This window comes from Eschrichtius robustus, chromosome 19 (genome assembly GCF_028021215.1).
Source record: "Eschrichtius robustus isolate mEscRob2 chromosome 19, mEscRob2.pri, whole genome shotgun sequence".
Classification (NCBI taxonomy): domain Eukaryota; kingdom Metazoa; phylum Chordata; class Mammalia; order Artiodactyla; family Eschrichtiidae; genus Eschrichtius; species Eschrichtius robustus.
This window is the reverse complement of record NC_090842.1, coordinates 68,864,026-68,881,553: the sequence shown is the minus strand read 5'-3', so window position 1 is coordinate 68,881,553 and position 17,528 is coordinate 68,864,026. Positions and strand designations below refer to the sequence as shown.

The following is a 17,528-nucleotide window of genomic DNA, read 5'->3' as shown; positions in this document are numbered from 1 at the left end:
GGGACCCTGGCGGGGAAGGCTGGGGGCTGTGTCCTGCAGAGCTCCAGAGCCCTTGCCACCGCCGCCCACTGGCGGGGCCCAGGCCTTGACGCAACGGCAAACGTCTCCCCTCATCCCCACCTCCGTGACCTAGTGGTGGCGGCAGTCTGCATGGATCGCGGTTTGCAGAACCCTGCAGACATGCACACACACGTCCCACCACCCCGTTTGGGCAGCCTGAGGAGCCCGAGGGCCAGTTGGGTCCTTGGTGCTTTGCTCCCCCAGTGATGACGACAGGGCAGGGTCTGTGGACCTGGCCCTGAGGGCACCGCCAGCTAAGATCTGCCTCTTCCCCAGACAGGGTAACTGGCCGGAGCAGGGACCCCCTTCTCTTAGCCAGGACCTGGACCTCAGAGGGTCAAAGTTGTGCCTTGGGACCTTGCCCTTTCTTGTCAGAACAGAGGATAAGAAATACAGGCCAATCTTGTTTGGTGGAGCTTTACAGGAACACCGTTACCTGACCTCAAGAACAAAGGATCTGATACCAAGAAGTTTGTAACAACTAACCACGCCCCTCCCTCACCTTTCCTATAAAAGGTCTTTGCTGACAGCTTTCAGAGAGTTCGGGGTTTTTGTTTTTGTTTTTGTTTTTTAATCTCTCTTTTTTAAAAAAAATTATTTATTTATTTATTTATTTTTGGCTGTGTTGGGTCTTCGTTCGGGGTTTTTAAGGCATGAGCCACCCGTCTCCTTGCATCGCCCTGCAATAAGCCTTTTTCTGCTCCAAACTCCGATGTTTTGGTATTGTTTGGCCTCACTCAGTGTCAGGCACAAGGACTTGAGTTCAATAACAGACAGAGCTGCAGAGATGGAGGTGGAGAGAAATCAGGGTCAAGAACTCTGCCAGACTCTCATCTAGAGACGATCCTTATTGTAGATTGGCCTGTATTTTAATGTTCCTGCACAGCTGGTGCTCCAGTCTTTCCTTCCCTTAAGGATTTAAAGGGGATCTTGAGGGCCACAATAAAGCAGTTTCCTTGGAATGAACCAGTTATACATCACCAATTTCCTTTGACAATGGGACGCCCAATGTAAAAAACAATGGTGGTGAAGCGAAGACTCTGAGTTCTGGATGTAGGTGATGAGATAGTCGAGGATCCCAAGTGTTCACCTTCCTTCTTCACCCCAAACTCATCTGTGCTCTTTGCCTTCTTAAGGGCTCAGCATTGTTGTCCAAGCAGGACAATAAGCCTCAAACCCATAAGCCAACACTCCTCTCCCACCAGAGTTCTCCCCTTCATCCCTTATTACTCTTTTTGTTCCACTACCCTACCATTTCGAGATACAAAGCTAACTCCCTGCAGGTGGGAAGGATGCTGGACCATTGTTGACACCAGGCAGCTGTTGATAAAAGAGATGCCAACACTTTATTATGTGTTCTCCTACCACCTACTTTACCACTGACTCCTTCTTTCGTGTCAATCTTCATTTCCCTCATTTTTCTCCTGTAAGTTTCATCTGTGGACTGAGCAGTGACCAACTTCATCACAGCTTTGAAATGACTCATGAGGACAAAAGATGATGAAGACTTCACTCCTTCCTGCAACTTTCTGGAAGGGGGTATTCAGTACTAGCTGATTCCATTGTATATATTCTTGCCTCCTTTGTCATAGATTAATTGACCATAAGTGCATGGGCCACCATCTTTTTCTTAATCACCGGTAAGCAGGGACTCAGGGGTTCGGTCACTGGGAAGGGCTCTATATAGGTCTGTTCAGTTTCAAGACCAGTTTCCTCAAGGAGGCATTCAGATTACCCCTGGGTCGCCAATGATGAGGTGAAAATTGTCCACTCAGGCAAAGCCTCCTGTGGCCAATACCTTGGTGAGTGGATCCTCACAAAGAGATGGTGTGTCAAACTGACAGTCCCAGCTCACCCATATTGATAGCACATTATCTCCAAGACCAGATATTCATTTTGGGAGGGGGAGAGTTTCTAATGCCAGCTGTGTCACCTCAGGTCAGCTTGGCAGGAGATCCCCAAAATATCTGCCTCTTCTTATCATCATGCATGGATCAATCGTGGCTCAGTTACAGCAATGACTGAAAGTGAAGCCTCAAAAAAAAAAAAAAAAAGTGAAGGCTCCTAAGACATGGAGTCAGCCTCCAGACAAGGCTTTATTTCATGCTTGATGGAACTGACACCCATACCTCAAAAGGCTCCTTCCAATTGTAAACTTTATACACACATCACATCAGAAATCACACACATCACAAAAGGAGTCAATATTGGAGTTAAGAACATAGGATGATAGAAACCCAAGTTACATTAGTTATTTAGATCAGGCCACAATGTGGCATGTAAATGGGAGGGAGGAGAATCAGGAGAGATAGTCCCACCGACAAGTGTGAGATGAGGTGCAGAGAAACTCCCCTATTAAGCCAAGCACAGAAGATATGTATCATTTTCTTGAAATCACATCTTGGAAGAGTAGATTCTGGATTATTCACCCTATCAATTACTGATGAGCTGTGGAAATGAGCTGACCACCATACCATGAACCTCTGTGGATAAATCTAACAAACATGTTACAGAATCTAGTCAGAAAAATGCATACACTATGATACAATCTATGGAAAATTCAGAATTTGGCAATAAAAGACAGTCTATCATTTAGGGAAATATAGATAAGCAGTAAAACTATAAAGACATCAAAAGAATGATTATCAAAATGTCAGGTGTGGGGACTTCCTTTGCGGTCCAGTGGTGAAGACTCCATGCTTCCACTGCAGGGGTCGCAGGTTAGATCCTGGTTGGGGAACTAAGATCCCACATGCCATGCGGTGTGGCCAAAAAATTAAAAAAAAGAAAATGTCAGGTGAGCTCTAGGGTCCCAGAGGAACATGTAAAGGTAACAAGGGACAGGGGATGCCTAAAAAAAATTATATACACGAGGTGAGTTTTATAGGTGTGGTCTTTGTAAAAGAAAAAAACAATTTGTACATCTCATATGAACATCCCACTGAATGTATGACAGTTTTTAAAATAAAAAAGCTAGGTAGACAGTTTGTTTATTTTTATTTTTTTGCATTTAAAAAAAATTATTTTTTTAAATTTATTTTTGGCTGCGTTTGGGTCTTCGTTGCTGTGCGCGGGCTTTCTCTAGTTGCGGCGAGTGAGGGTTACTCTTCTTTGCGGTGCGCGGGCTTCTCATTGCGGTGGCTTCTCTTGTTGTGGAGCACGGGTTCTAGGCACGAGGGCTTCAGTAGTTGTGGCACGCGGGCTCAGTAGTTGTGGTTTGCAGGCTCCAGAACGCAGGCTCAGTAGTTGTGGCACACGGGCTTAGTTGCTCCGCAGCATGTGGGATCTTCCTGGACCAGGGCTCGAACTGTGTCCCCTGCATTGGCAGGCGTATTCTTAACAACTGCACCACCAGGGAAGTCCCTATTTTTTGCATTTTTAAAGTTTACTTTATCTGTTTATACACAACCTTGTTCCAGGAATTGTTTAAGGTGGCTTAAAAGAATCCACAAAATACACCAAGGAATTAGTAACAGAAGAACCAGTAATAAAACATGTACAAAATGTTTATACGATTCTACTCGTTTACTCTGGGTGGACCACAAATTTGGCTCTAAGCTTTTTAGCAGGCAGTCAGGAGAGGAAACTTAATTAGTTACATCATTTACAGTGTCCATAAAACAAAAACACCCAATTTCCCAAGCGAAGCACTGTTATTCCTAATATTAGGACCAGAAAGAAATTTCTCAAGAGGCTTCATAAAGAGGTCAGTGTATGATGTAATAATCAGTGTTCTCAGTAGCAACCTAATGGGAGACTCAGAGATGAACTTCTCAGGGCTTTCTTCAATATATGCAGATGGCATCACACCAACTTGAAAATCAGGAAAAGCAATTTTATCATGAGTTTGGGGGTTGAGGGACGAACACAATATGATCCGGTCAAGGTACTCAGCTCTCTGCTCAGCAAAACCACAGTTACATTTTAGAAAACCAGAGTTGCATCCAGTACCCAGAATGACTCCAGAGAAGTCATGAAAACCCTAAAATTCTGTGCAACATTTTTTTTTCTTTTTGGCTGCACCGCTGCTTGTGGGATCTTAGCTCTCGAACCAGGGATTGAACCTGGGCCCAGGGCAGTGAAAGCGCAGACTCCTAACCACTGGACCACCAGGTAATCCCCTATACAACATCTTCAGAATAGGTGTATTTATTCTTCTTGACAGAAAACATAGTTTATCAGATACTCAATGTACCCAGTTGGTACCCAAAAGTTAGGACCCATTTCTTTAGACAATCTTGAGAATTAAACAGACTACAAATCATTCATACTATTCAGATACTTTTCTGTTTTTTTAATCACAGCCTAGCTTTTTTCCCCTCTGCAAAAGAACATTCTTTGTTTCTATTTGGCACCACGGCTCAGGTGAAGGTTTCAGGGTGGTTAAAAAGTTGCCTCCTGGCTGAAGGAAGAGGCTCGGGCAGAGATCTTGAGGAGGATGGAGACAGAGGGGTCCCGCAGAGGCCGCTGGGCTCCGGAGGCTCCTAGTCGCGCTCGCAGGAGAGCCTTTGGAAGAGACACTCACCCAGCCTGGCCTGGGGGCCAGCCAGCCTGCGCAGGTTGGTCAGACGGTCGCCCATCTTCTTGAGGAGCTTCGTCTCCTCCTCCAGGAAGCGGCTCTCCAGGAACTCACAGAGCTGGGCGTCTGCGGCTCACAGAACCCAAGGCATGCAGATCCAAGAGGGCCTGGTTCAGGCTCGTCTCCAGGGCTATGGTGGCCTCCATGGGTCCACGCTGGTGCTCCGCTCGTTCGGGGACAGCTTCTGCCCATCCTGGACCAGGGTGCAGCTGCCCCACTGCTTCCACATCTTCAAGAGAAGCTGGGCGCCTTCACGCTTCTACTCAGCCAACTCCCAGAAGAAGCAGCCCACACCCTCCAGAGCCACCTCGTCAGCTTCAGAGTAGAAGCTCAGGGAGAGGTAAGTGGACGAGGCCTGCAGGTGCGGGTTGATCAGGCGGCTGACAGCGGCCTCCATCTCGGCAGAAGAATTCTTCTAGATCTGGGTGCTCATGGTTAGCGGTGAGGAGGACTCTTTCCACAAAGTGTGGTGTGAGGCTGAAACAGTTTAATTTTGTCACAGGAATTGATAAATGGATGATCTCAACAGACTAAAACAGCTTCAAATGGGTGTGGAATTTGAAATAACTTGATTAATGAGGAAAGAACAGACTATTTAATCATTTAGTTTAGGTAAAATGATTATCTACTGTCTGAAAATGTACCTCGGATTTGTTTTAATCAGGTATGGTAACACAGACAGACACAAATAATTTTCATGAAGGAAGATTACACACAGATCCCTAGAAACAGGAGGCAGGGCATGCCATGCAGGGCCACATGGGGAAGCACCAAAGTGGATCATGAGGCAGAAAGGGGAGGGGGAAAGCATGTCCCAGAGCCTTTATTGGAGTTGTCATGGAAAGGGCTGGGTGAGGCTGAGTAGGTACACCGAGTAAGGCTAGGATTGGATACTTTGAATACTTTCGCCAGACTCTGGGCTATAAGAGTAATCAGTAGGACTCCACAGCTGTTACTCCTTCTGGATGAAATCCACAACTCCATTCCTGAAAGCTGTCAATATTTTGTTTACTCCATAAAGAAGAAAGAGGCCTCCACTCACCTGCAGGAGACGACTAGAGCAGAGAGCATGGGCTATGTGTCTGAGTCTACCTCAGGTTTGCTGTGTGGGACTTCAGGAAGCTGCTATGCCTCTCCTGGATTTTGTCACCACATATATTTACAATGAGGCTGACCACAGACAGGGCAAGGTTGTGCATGATCAATGCTAACTGATAATGGGAAGTGTGTTACTAACCCCAAAGCTAAATTTTGGAGGCTAGGTAACAGGGAAGACTGAGACCTTTGCCCCTTTGGCCACCGATGTGCTTTTTTTTTTTTTTTTTTGCTTTTTAAAAAAAATTTTTTGGACGCACCACGCAGCATGTGGGATCTTAGGTCCCCAACCTGGGGTGGAACCCACGCCCCCTGCACTGGAAGTGCAGAGTCTTAACAACTAGACTACCAGGGAAGTCCCACACCAGTGTACTTTTGGTCCACTCAAATTTGCCAAATATAACCTGATTTGTTTTGAAATCACCGTCTGTCTGATGTGTGGAGCATGAGCTGAGGTAGAGCAAGAACTAATGCTGATACGGGGTGGAGGCTGTTTTGTAGTCCAGAAATGTACTGTTGGTAGACCGGCCCACGGGGGTGGAGTTGGAGGTGTTGGGAAGCAGATGTGACAGGACATGTGGATGGTTGTGATGACAGAGCAAGGCTCAGGCAATGAGAGCTACCCCCCTCAAACACTCTGTATCTGTGGGCTGGCAGGGCTTTTCCTGTTCTGGTTTCTTGGTCAGTGCCCAGGAAAAACATGTTTAGGGAATAAATAAAGCTGAAGGCTAATATTTCTGGGACAAAGAAAAGGCAAGACTTATCCCTGTCATGTCAGTTACCTGGGCAGTTGAATTTTCCATGACCTCATTTCTCCAGCATAGAAGGGGCCAGATAGATGACATTGGATTGGAGGCTGTGTTGGGCAGTGGTTAAAGCTGTGGCTCTGTGGACTCCATTCCCAGATGTGCTACTTAACAGCCATAGCTGAGAGTAAGTCATTGACCCTTTGCTGCCTCAGTTTCCTCATATTAACCTAGGTGACAAATCCACCTCATAGGACTAGTTCCATTTCTTTTACTATTGTTTTTACCATTCTATTGATCATTTATATTCCAAATTTTTCCTCTTCTTGTTTGAAAAGTATATTCTCGTTGTATTTATTATATTTAAGCTAAAAATTGCAAAAGCTTATTTAATACATTAGAGTATAGGGTTAGAAATACATTTATTCCTGCTTGGAAATATAAGGGATTTAGAACATTAAGCAACTAGCCTCCTCTCAATGTATATGTTCTGAGGTTATGCATGGAATTCCATCACTTTAACTCTATAAGGAGACATATTCATGTTTTACACAGATAACGAGCAGTTATTTTAATCAAAAGATGCACACTTCTCTCAATCCTCATTCCAACTCTCATTGCAGACTTTTCGTCTGGATCAGCCTTCTTTGTACTTGAATATTATTTTCAGTTTAGAAAATTCTGTTTAGAATTTTATTTTCTGTAGGTTTGTTTTCCATTACAGTCGTCATTTTTATCCTCAAATAGTCTTACATCACACTTTCTTAAAAGGCATTTTTCCTGTGTATAGAAATTTAGTATGGTAGTTATTTCTTCTGCACAGAAACAATTCTTATTGTCCTTCTAATTGACAAATGACATTTCGTAAATTACCTTTGTCGATGGGAAATAATCAATAAACAATCTACAATGGGAATAGAAAAGAGGTTTTTTTGATCCAAATTGAGGACTATAGCCCAGGAGACAGCTTCTCAGATTACTCTGAGGAACTGCTCTAGAGAAGCATGGTTTTGAGCACAGTTTTATATCTTGTTATAACAAGGAACATCAAACAAGTCAGGGATACACTCCTTCAACGTTTCAAAAAAACAAAAACAGATCAGCACATACACAACTCTGTATGGCTTTGCCACCTGGGAAGAAAGTCTTATGATCAAAGGAGTACTAGCATTGGCATCCCTGGAAGGGAGGCCTTTAATCTTTATCTTTAAAATGGATATTCCTTACTTCTGGTCAATGTGCCTTTTTCTTTAATAATTAAAGCAGATGTACAGTGCATATTTGGCCACAAACAGGCTGTTTTGGTTAGCCTGAAGTTGAAGTTAAATTATATATAAGCCAGAATGACTTCCCCATACCTTAAGAAGTGAACATTTCTTCCGTCACTTTTCTTTTCAGATCTTTGTAAGATACCTAAAAGGAATTGAATACGTCTGTGTATACAGAGTGAGAAATATTTCTGTAATAGGGGCGGGGCAGGCGCTAGCTATAGCAGACCCCCTCAGCCATTGGTCAGCACCGCAGTGGGCCCCTCCCCCTCTTTTATAAAAGGAGCCGGAATCCGGACTGAGGGAAGATGGATTTTTTGAGACACCAGTCTGCCTTATTCTGGGTCTGCTCGGTTTCCGATTAAAGTTATTCCTTGCTCCAACAGCTCGTCTCCCAATTTATTGGCCTGTCGTGAGGCGAGCAGAACGAGCGTGGGCTCGGTGGCATTTCTTGTAAAAAGTATTACTCACTGGGTTAGACACAATCTCTGATTATAAAGGCAGGAGAAATATTTTCTGAGGTAACCAGAGACACCAGCATTGTCCACCTGTTCATCAGTGTCCCACATCCCTATTGCACTTACACAACGTGGTGCCCGTGTCCGGAGTCTCTGCTCTTGTTCCTGATTCTAAATGCTGAGGCCCACACAACTAACCCAAGCGCTTCGCACTACGTTGTGTATATTTGATAACAAATACTATTTATTAGCTTCCAGCTATGGAGGTCTGAGCGACATTAGTATATGGTGTGTGCATTTGATTTTTCTGGTGAGCATTCTCTATGTAAAGAAGCCCCAAATAATATGTTTCTGAACATTTTTGTGATGTGTTACAGACTACACTCGCCGGAAATATGGGTGCGTCTCCTTTAAGAGGAAGCAACGCTCCGCCTAATCCTCAAACTAAAAGATGCAATTTCTAGGCGCCGCTAGCTAGATGGCTCCGCCTTTGACCTGGAGGTGGCGCGAGGGTCCCACTCCATCGTTGGTGCTGTGGGAACTACATTACCTAGGAGCCTTGGCGGCTCTGGGCCAATGAAGGCCCAGTAAAGGGCGTTTCCGTTCGCACGGAGGACGCCGGGGCGGGACTTCCTTTTCCCGTCTTGGGTGGACATTTTGTTTGCTTTCGGATTAGTCCACGGAGTGCGTCTCCGGAACGCGGCGTCACACCTGAGGTGACAGGACAGGCAAAACGCGAGAGGCGTTGTCTGCCCTAAACAGAGACGGACCTGAGGATCGGCAGTGGCACCGCTCAGGTGACCCGGCCGCCGGAGCCCGGGACCTCGCACCTGTCTCTCTCCAGCTACTCCCCTCCCCCTCCCCAGTCTGCAGGTGCCGATGGCAGCCGCCGTGCTGACGGACCCGGCGCAGGTGGGTGCTGCACCCCTCGGTCCTTCCCCCGACCTCCATCTCTGAATCCTGAAGCCTCGAATGAGGGACGCCTCAGGGCCCTGCAACTCAGGACCATGTGTCCAGACAGTGGGGGCTCTCTTGGTCGGGTACCATTTCTGACAGCCAGCATGATGGGATGTGGAAAGATGTTACAGGCGAGGGGCCCGCATGTGCAGAGGCTTGGAGGTGCGACACAGCCGCAGCATTTGGGAAACCTGGGGCCTTTGGTGTCTGAAAAGATCAAGAGTCCGAGCAGCTGTGCCTCAATTCTCAGGGTGATGGGAGCTACGGAAGGTTCTGAACAGAGAGACAATATCTGATGGTTTAAAAAGTATTTCGGGGCTTCCCTGGTGGCGCAGTGGTTGAGAATCTGCCTGCCAATGCAGGGGACATGGGTTCGAGCCCTGGTCTGGGAAGATCCCACGTGCCGCGGAGCAATTAGGCCCGTGAGCCACAACTGCTGAGCCTGCGCGTCTGGAGCCTGTGCTCTGCAACAAGACAGGCCGCGATAGTGCGAGGCCCGCGCACTGCGATGAAGAGTGGCCCCCGCTTGCCGCCGCTAGAGAAAGCCCTTGCACAGAAACGAAGAGTCAACACAGCCAAAACTAAATAAATAAATAAATTAAAAAAAAAAAAAAAAAGTATTTCGTAGACTGCCCAGGTGTGTACAGACTTGAGGTGAGTGTGCGGACTGTGGGCCCCAGAAAGGTTGAGACATAGTCCAAGGCAATACAGCTGGTATGTGGCCCTGAGGACTGAGGCTCAGAGGATAGACAGCCCCAGGTCTGTGGCAGGGCAGGAGTAGAAGATAGGCCTGAGCCCTTGGGCCTCTTTCGTGGTTGCTTGTCTCTCATAGTCTCCCTCTTCCCACAGGTTCCCCTGATCTCAGTAGTAATTATGGGCTTTATACAGGTGAGGGGAGGATGTCCAGGCTCTCATCGATTCCACCTCCACCCATGAGGGCTTCAGGATTGTGGTGTCACAGAAAACTTTACATTGTTTTTTTTTTTTTTTACTATTTTTATTTTTGGCTGTGTTAGGTCTTCGTTTCTGTGTGAGGGCTTTCTTCAGTTGCGGCGAGTGGGGGCCACTCTTCATCGCGGTGCGCGGGCCTCTCACTATCGCGGCCTCTCTTGTTGCGGAGCAGAGGCTCCAGACGCGCAGGCTCAGTAGTTGTGGCTCACGGGCCCAGTTGCTCCGCGGCATGTGGGATCTTCCCAGACCAGGGCTCGAACCCGTGTCCCTTGCATTGGCAGGCAGATTCTCAACCACTGCGCCACCAGGGAAGCCCCTACATTTTTAAAATAAATTTATTTATTTATTTATTTTTGGCTGCGTTGGGTCTTCGTTACTGTGCGCGAGCTTTTTCTAGTTGCTGCGAGCGGGGGCTACTCTTGGTTGCGGCGCGCAGGCTTCTCACTGCAGTGGCTTCTCGTTGCAGAGCACAGGCTCTAGGCATGCGGGCTTAGGTAGTTGTGGTGCGCGGGCTCAGTAGTTGTGGCTCGCGGGCTCTAGAGCGCAGCCTCAATAGTTGTGGCGCGTGGGCTTAGTTGCTCTATGGCATGTGGGATCTTCCCGGACCAGGGCTCAGACCCATGTCCCCTGCATTGGCAGGCGGATTCTTAACCACTGCGCCACCAGGGAAGTCCCGAACACTTTACTTGTACTCTCCCAGCTCTTGAGTCTGAGAAGCCCAGGGTTCTGAGTCTAGACCAGGGGTTACATGCAAGGGTTCCCGTTTTCTGGTGACCACTGGAATAAGGTGTGGAAGTTTGTTTCAGGAACAGGAACCAGCATGTGCAAATAATTGAAGGAGAGATTGAGATGGGAGTTTTCAAGAAACTACAGGTCTCCACCACATCTGGTAGCGATCAAGAGCAGATGGGCAGGAGTCAGGCCTGAAATGGCCAGCTGACAAGCGAGGCCTCTGTTCTGAGGGTGATGTAGCCATGGCGGGTGTGGAGCAGAGGAGGGAGGTAATCTGATCAAGGTTTTAACAGCCTCCCTCTGGATGCCAAGTGGAGAACAGACTGTGTGTGGTGATGGAAGAGGGAATTAGGATAGTGACAAGGAGACCGGGGAGGAGGCTGCTTCAGTATTCCAGGTGAGTGGTAATGGATGGCCCAGAGGGCTGGCTGTGTAGATGGGAAAAGTGACTGGGTCATATTTTCTGATGTGTGAAAGAGACAGCCCCAAGGTGTTAGGCCTTATCAGTCACAAGGGTAGAAGCTCCCTCGGTTGAGATGGGCAAGTTAGTGGTTGAAGGAACTCCGCATGGGTATCAGGAGTTTATTTGTGGCCATGTGAAGAGTCTGAGATGTTCCAGAGAACACTGAGTGGGGGTGTCAAGTGAGCTGCTGGACACAGGGCTGAAGTCCTGTGGAGGGGCTCAGGATGGAGACATCCAAAAAGCAGAAGATGGTGTGTACATAGGTGTACAAGGGAAAATCTACAATCACAACAGCATTGCAGTTAATGAGCCAGGAAGGTGATGGTGACCAACAACTGGGTGGGGGGCCAGAGTTGTGAGATTGAGAGTGATCCAAAAGACTGGTGTGCATGTGGAAAAAGAGTATGAACTGATGGCCCTTGGTCCCTGGTGTTGGGGACTTATGGGAGAAAGATGAGCTCAACTTTGGTTGTCTGGTAAGCATGGTCTTAGCAACTCCAGGAGAACTGGCTGGAAGGATATGGGTGGGGATGCGGTGCGGCCCCACATGCCAGCCCCAGAGCTTAGATGGTGCCTTTCTGCCCACCTGCCTGTTGGTGGTGTGGGTGGAAACCATGATCAAAGGGACCTTAAGGAGAGAGCAGACATATGTGGCACCTGGCCCTGGTATTTCCAATGAGTTGAGGACGTAGGTCGGAAGGAATGCTGAAGGGAGCTCTGTGGGGGCAAGATGGGGGTCCTTAGGAGAGAGACTACTCACAGACTCGGCTCTCCCCATTGTGGCAGGGGAAAGTGAACTTTGAGGACGTGTTCGTGTACTTCTCCCAGGAGGAGTGGGGGCTCCTTGATGAGGCTCAGAGGCTCCTGTACCGCGAAGTGATGCTGGAGAACTTTGCCCTTATGGCCTCACTGGGTAAGGCCCTCACATCCCCTGCAGTGCCCTGGACTGGGCTCTCCCCCTTCCCTGTTTCTTCTGTCAGAGCCATAGGCATTACCTCCCTCCCCCGTTCCCTAGGGTAGGTGCTGTGGATGCCAGGTGTGAGCTTTGTGCACTAGCACCTCTGACTTCTGAACAGTCCCAGTACCTGCTGTGCTGAAGGCTTACATGGATGGATGCAGGCATGAAGCGTCCTGTTGTCACCCAGTGGATCATCTCCAGTTTGTTCTCTCCCTGACTGGGTGCCTCTGTCCAGATCCATGCCATCCCTGTGCCCCAGGTTCTACCCCCTTCCTCTGGCTGACATTTCTAATAGCCTGCCTATGTCAGGAATTGCAAGGACCAATATGGTCACTACTTGTTGGGACCACTAGGCTATTCCTGCAAGACACTACTTCAGAGTTATTTTTATAGTATTTAGTTGTCTTCTCTGAGGGGTGGGTCACCCAGACCAGTGCTGGCCATTTACCTGTCTTTTCCTTAGGATATGCATCTTCCATGTTCCATGGGGTTGCCCCACTGGAGCTGGACAGTGAGCCCTGGCTATCTGACTGGGCCGACATGACTCCAGCCATGACCAGAGAGGCTCAGAGTGGGGGTGGCCCTGGTGAGTGGGAGCTGGGGAAAAGTGTGATGTCGGGCTGGGTTCTAATCATTCCCCAACCTCTCTGTGCCCACAGTTGTTTGAGTGCCAAGGCCAATGGCCACACTTCATTCCTATCTTTACTTTCCCATTTACACACTTATCTTTTATGCTCTGACTTTTAGCCTTTGACTGTTCCCCACCTCTGCCCCCATCTCAGCTGTTCCTCTCCACTGCTTTCCAAAACTGGCTTATATGCTTAATGTGTCATGAAATGTGCACACACCTCAAATAATTCTTAAATACCACCTAGTCTATTTGATTGTAGCTATTCAGGGAACACACCCTTCTGCACATCTCCCTAGCAGCCAAGGCCTTGCTAAAATCCATTTGTGGATGACTTCATTAGACACCCTGTTCTTCCTAGGTTGTTCCCCACATTTGTGTCCTCTCCCCATCAAGGCCACTTCCATCCTGTGACCTTTAGATGCCAACTACTGCATAGCAGCCCTTTACTCAACTTGAGCTCTGGCCTCTTGTCTGATAGCAGACCTTCATCTTAGTTCTGATAGACACACATTTGTAATGAGACTGCCTCTTCCCACCAGTGTCAATGTGTCCTTCACCAGCATTTGTCTGCTTTCAGGTTGTTCGCATGGAATGGAGGAGGAGGAGATACATTTTGAGCAGAGCGTTTCTGTAAAAGGAGTGTCACAGGTCACGATTCCTAAGACGATTCTGTCTTCCCAGAAGGCCCACCCCTGTGAGACATGTGGCCCGATCTTGAAAGATATTTTGTACTTGGCTGAGCACCAGGAAACACACCCTGGGCAAAAACCACACATGTGTGTGGCATGTGGGAAACAACTCTGGTTCAGTGCAAACCTTCACCACCAGAAGCAGCACAGTGGAGAGAAACCATGCAGAGGGGATGAGGGTAGGGCCTTTCTTGTGAACGGCTGCTCTGTCCAATCACTGGGCATGCCCTTTACCACAGGGGAGGGTTGTAAGGACTTCCCCACTAGCTCAAGCATGTGCCAGCACCATGCCCCTCTTAGTAAGTGGAAGCCACAAAGTAACACCAAGTGTGCAGAGGCCTTTCACAGTGGACAAAGGCATTACAAGTGCAATGAATGTGGGAAAGCCTTCAGCCGCAAAGACTCACTTGTTCAGCACCAGAGAGTCCACACTGGAGAAAGGCCTTATGAGTGCAGTGAATGTGGGAAAACCTTCAGCCGCAAACCCATACTTGCGCAGCACCAGAGAATCCACACTGGAGAAATGCCTTACGAGTGTGGCATATGTGGGAAAGTTTTTAATCATAGCTCTAACCTTATTGTACACCAGAGAGTCCATACTGGAGCAAGGCCTTACAAATGCAGTGAATGTGGGAAAGCCTACAGTCACAAATCCACACTTGTTCAGCATGAGAGTATCCATACTGGAGAAAGGCCTTATGAGTGCAGCGAATGTGGGAAATACTTTGGTCACAAATACAGACTCATTAAGCACTGGAGTGTTCATACTGGGGCAAGGCCTTATGAGTGCATTGCATGTGGGAAGTTCTTCAGCCAAAGTTCTGACCTTATTGCACACCAGAGAGTTCACAATGGCGAAAAGCCGTATGTATGCAGTGAGTGTGGAAAAGCCTTTAGCCACAAACATGTGCTTGTTCAGCACCATAGAATCCACACTGGAGAAAGACCGTATAAGTGCAGTGAGTGTGGGAAGGCCTTCAGGCAAAGGGCTTCCCTCATCAGACATTGGAAAGTTCATGCTGGAGAAACACCTTAGGATAGCAGGGAATATGCCATAGTGGGTGACACCAGAGAGAAGCTCTGAGAGTAGCCTGTGTGAGTAGCCATCAGCTGGAAGATGAGTCTCATACATTTGAACTCCCACCCTGAGGAGATTCTTCTGTGTGCCAGCTATATGGGAAGGTTTCTGGAGCAATATTGCACTTCGTAACATGCCTTTGTTCACTGTGAGAGGCCTCTGCACACTTGCCAGAAGCATATCACTGCGAGTGTCTCTGAAAGAATCCATGTGTCTATGCAACAGCAGGGTGCCACATTGTGCGTAAGTCACCCCAGCGTGCTTTGATGGGCAAGATCTCTGCTCTTCCTCCCTTCCCTGGAGGGAATCATTGGTAGCCTGAGCCCATTGAAGATCCTCACTCCTTCCTGCCCCCCTACTGGTTAAGCATGGATGTGACCCAATTTTGGCCAGAAGAACGTAAGCTTTGTTCTGCTGGCTGCTTGCAGAAATTTCCATTTTTCAGACTTTATTGGTCTCATGTGGCACTCGTGATGGATTTGTCCAGCCCCCAAGTCACCTAACTTGGGAATTGTCTGCCTCATATTCTTCTGGTTTTGCAACAAATGCCTTAGTTTTTAACTACCTTTAATCCTGGGGATTCTGTTCACTTTGTGGGTTGAGTTGAGAACAGAATTGGGCTCTGCCAGCCTGAAAGAATGAACAGCTTGTGTGAGAGGTTCAACTGTTGTGTCTCAGTGGTATTTGCAGAATGGTGAAGAAAGAACAGCTCTTATTCTAGTTTCAGCCTAATTTGCATTGCTACTCAAGGCCTCCTAGGAAAGAATACCAATCTTTGCAGGCCTAATCATGTGTCCTGTATGCCAAGATGATTTGTGTGACCAAGGTCTTCTTGAGCAATGGGCATTTGTCATGACAACTTCTGATGTGCCTGGGAGCAGCATGAATTGGGTCCCTTGTTCCCAGGGAATGCTTCATATTCCCCAGCGCTCTTCAGGAGAGTTTGATTCCCTGGGACCTACCAGCATCCCTGAAATCTATTATTTGGTAGGCACATGTCACTTTCCCCTAAAAGGACATCTGATAAATAGGAAGTTGGGAGACTATAGCCAACTATAGGGAATATAACTCTTCTAAAGGCGTATCCACAAATGTTGCCATCACTGTGACTTTGGTATGAGGGTTTATGGAAATTCTCAGGACTCATATTTGTGTCTCATAATCTTACAGCTACAGTTACAGTCTGAGCAATCTAAACATTTTCTGCAATTAATTGCACATATTTATAGTGTATAATTTGATAAGTTTCAATACATGTTTGCACCTTTGAAACCAAGTTTCCTGATTCCTTTTATAATATCTCTCGCCCTCACCCATTCCCAGGCAACCACTTCATCTTGCTTTCTGTCATTCTAGATCTGTTTGGATTTCTTAGAATTTTAAATGTGTGTGTATGTGTATAGAATAATTTAAAAGGTACTAGTATATATATGGCTTTTCAAACTCTGCATAATTATATTGTGATTTATCAGTGTTCTGTGTATCAATAATTCATTCTTTTTCATCCATACTTTTGCTTAAAGTATTCCACTTTAGAGAAATAGTTCCAAAGCAAGTGACCCAGGAGAGAACTCACGGGAACGAAGCCACGGTATCTGTGGCTCATAACCTTCACCTGGAAGTGATGTGCCATCGTTTCTGACTTACTCTGTGGGTAACACAGACTAATCCTGGTTCAGGGTGCAAGGGGACTCACTTCACAACAGTGAGAATACAAAGAGGTAGGGATTTGTGGGAGCGTTTCTTGAATACTGGTGATCACAATCATAGTTGTTTTTCTTTTTTTACCTTTTTTGTCTTTTAATGAGGAATCGTATTGACTGATTTCAAAAGTTAAACCAACCTTGCGTTTCTCAGGTAAACCCCATTTGGTCATGATGTACTACTCTTTTATGCATTGTTGAATTTTATATGCTGGTTTTCTTTTCTTTTTTTTTTTTTTTTAAAGATTTTTGCATCTATGCTCATGAGGGATGTTAGTCTCTAATTTTTTTAATGCATGGGTTTGGTTGCTATCAGTGTAATGCTGGCTTTACAGAATAAGTTGGTTAAGTATCCCCTGCTCTTCAATTTTCTGGAAGAGTTTGTGAAGAATTGACATTATTTCTTTATTAATTGTTTGGTGGAATTCACCAGTGAAGTATTTGGGCCTGGAGTCTATTTTGTGAGAAGGTTTCTAACTATAATTTTAATTTCCATAGTGAACATAGGTTTATAGAATTTATCTTTTTCCCCCCCCCCCCACCCCCTACAGTGAGCTTTGGTGGTTTGTATCTTTCTCAGAGTTTGTTTATTTAAGTAGTCAAATTTTTCAAGCTATCCTTTTATTATTTTAGTACCTGTAGAATCTGTAGTGATGCCACCTCTCTTATTCCCGACACTGGTAATGTCTATATTTCTCTTTTTTTCTTCATCAGTAGTTTATCAGCTTTATTGATCTTCTGAAAGCACTTGATTTCACTGATTTTTCTGTTTTTTCCTGTTCCTTTTTTTTTTTTCCCCGCATTTTGACTTTTACCATTGCCTTTTGCTTTTATTGTATTTCATTTCTGTTCTTCTGCTACTTTTTAACATAGAACCTGAGATCCTTCATTTGAAACTTTTGGGTTTTTTCCTAACATAGGTGCTAAATTCTAAAAGTCACTCTGTAACAACTGCTTTAGTTGCCTCCCACAAAATTTGATATGTTGTATTTTCATTTTAACTACATTTAAAATCTTTTCTGGTTTCCTGTTAAATTTCTTCTTTGACACATGGTTCTTTTTAGAAGTGTGTTATTTGGGATTTTCCTTATCTTTTTGGTAATTGATTTCTAATTTAATTCATTGCAGTCAGAGTGTATACTTTATGACTTGAATTATTT

At 46.3% G+C, this 17,528-nt stretch overlaps 1 protein-coding gene across 2 annotated transcripts; it reads left to right on the top strand.

Moving 5' to 3' along the window:
- Window positions 1-8,866: 8,866 nt before the first annotated feature.
- Window positions 8,867-16,564, top strand: LOC137753892 (zinc finger protein 772-like). 2 transcript variants are annotated; one of them, XM_068529330.1, is made up of 4 exons: window positions 8,867-9,118; window positions 12,096-12,222; window positions 12,731-12,853; window positions 13,476-16,564. In XM_068529330.1, exons 1-4 carry the CDS (start codon window positions 9,086-9,088, stop codon window positions 14,621-14,623), a joined length of 1,431 nt encoding a protein of 476 aa, XP_068385431.1. In that variant the 5' UTR covers window positions 8,867-9,085; the 3' UTR covers window positions 14,624-16,564. The 2 variants fall into 2 exon arrangements, with proteins under 2 accessions (XP_068385431.1, XP_068385432.1); XM_068529331.1 differs by lacking the exon at window positions 12,731-12,853.
- Window positions 16,565-17,528: the final 964 nt, after the last annotated feature.

Coding starts and splice junctions, on each gene's coding strand:
- LOC137753892 (XM_068529330.1), top strand. CDS start 9,086: ATGGCAGCCGCCGTGCTGACGGACCCGGCGCAG. Junction 9,119..12,095: donor TGCTGACGGACCCGGCGCAG/GTGGGTGCTGCA, acceptor CCATTGTGGCAG/GGGAAAGTGAACTTTGAGGA. Junction 12,854..13,475: donor TCAGAGTGGGGGTGGCCCTG/GTGAGTGGGAGC, acceptor GTCTGCTTTCAG/GTTGTTCGCATGGAATGGAG.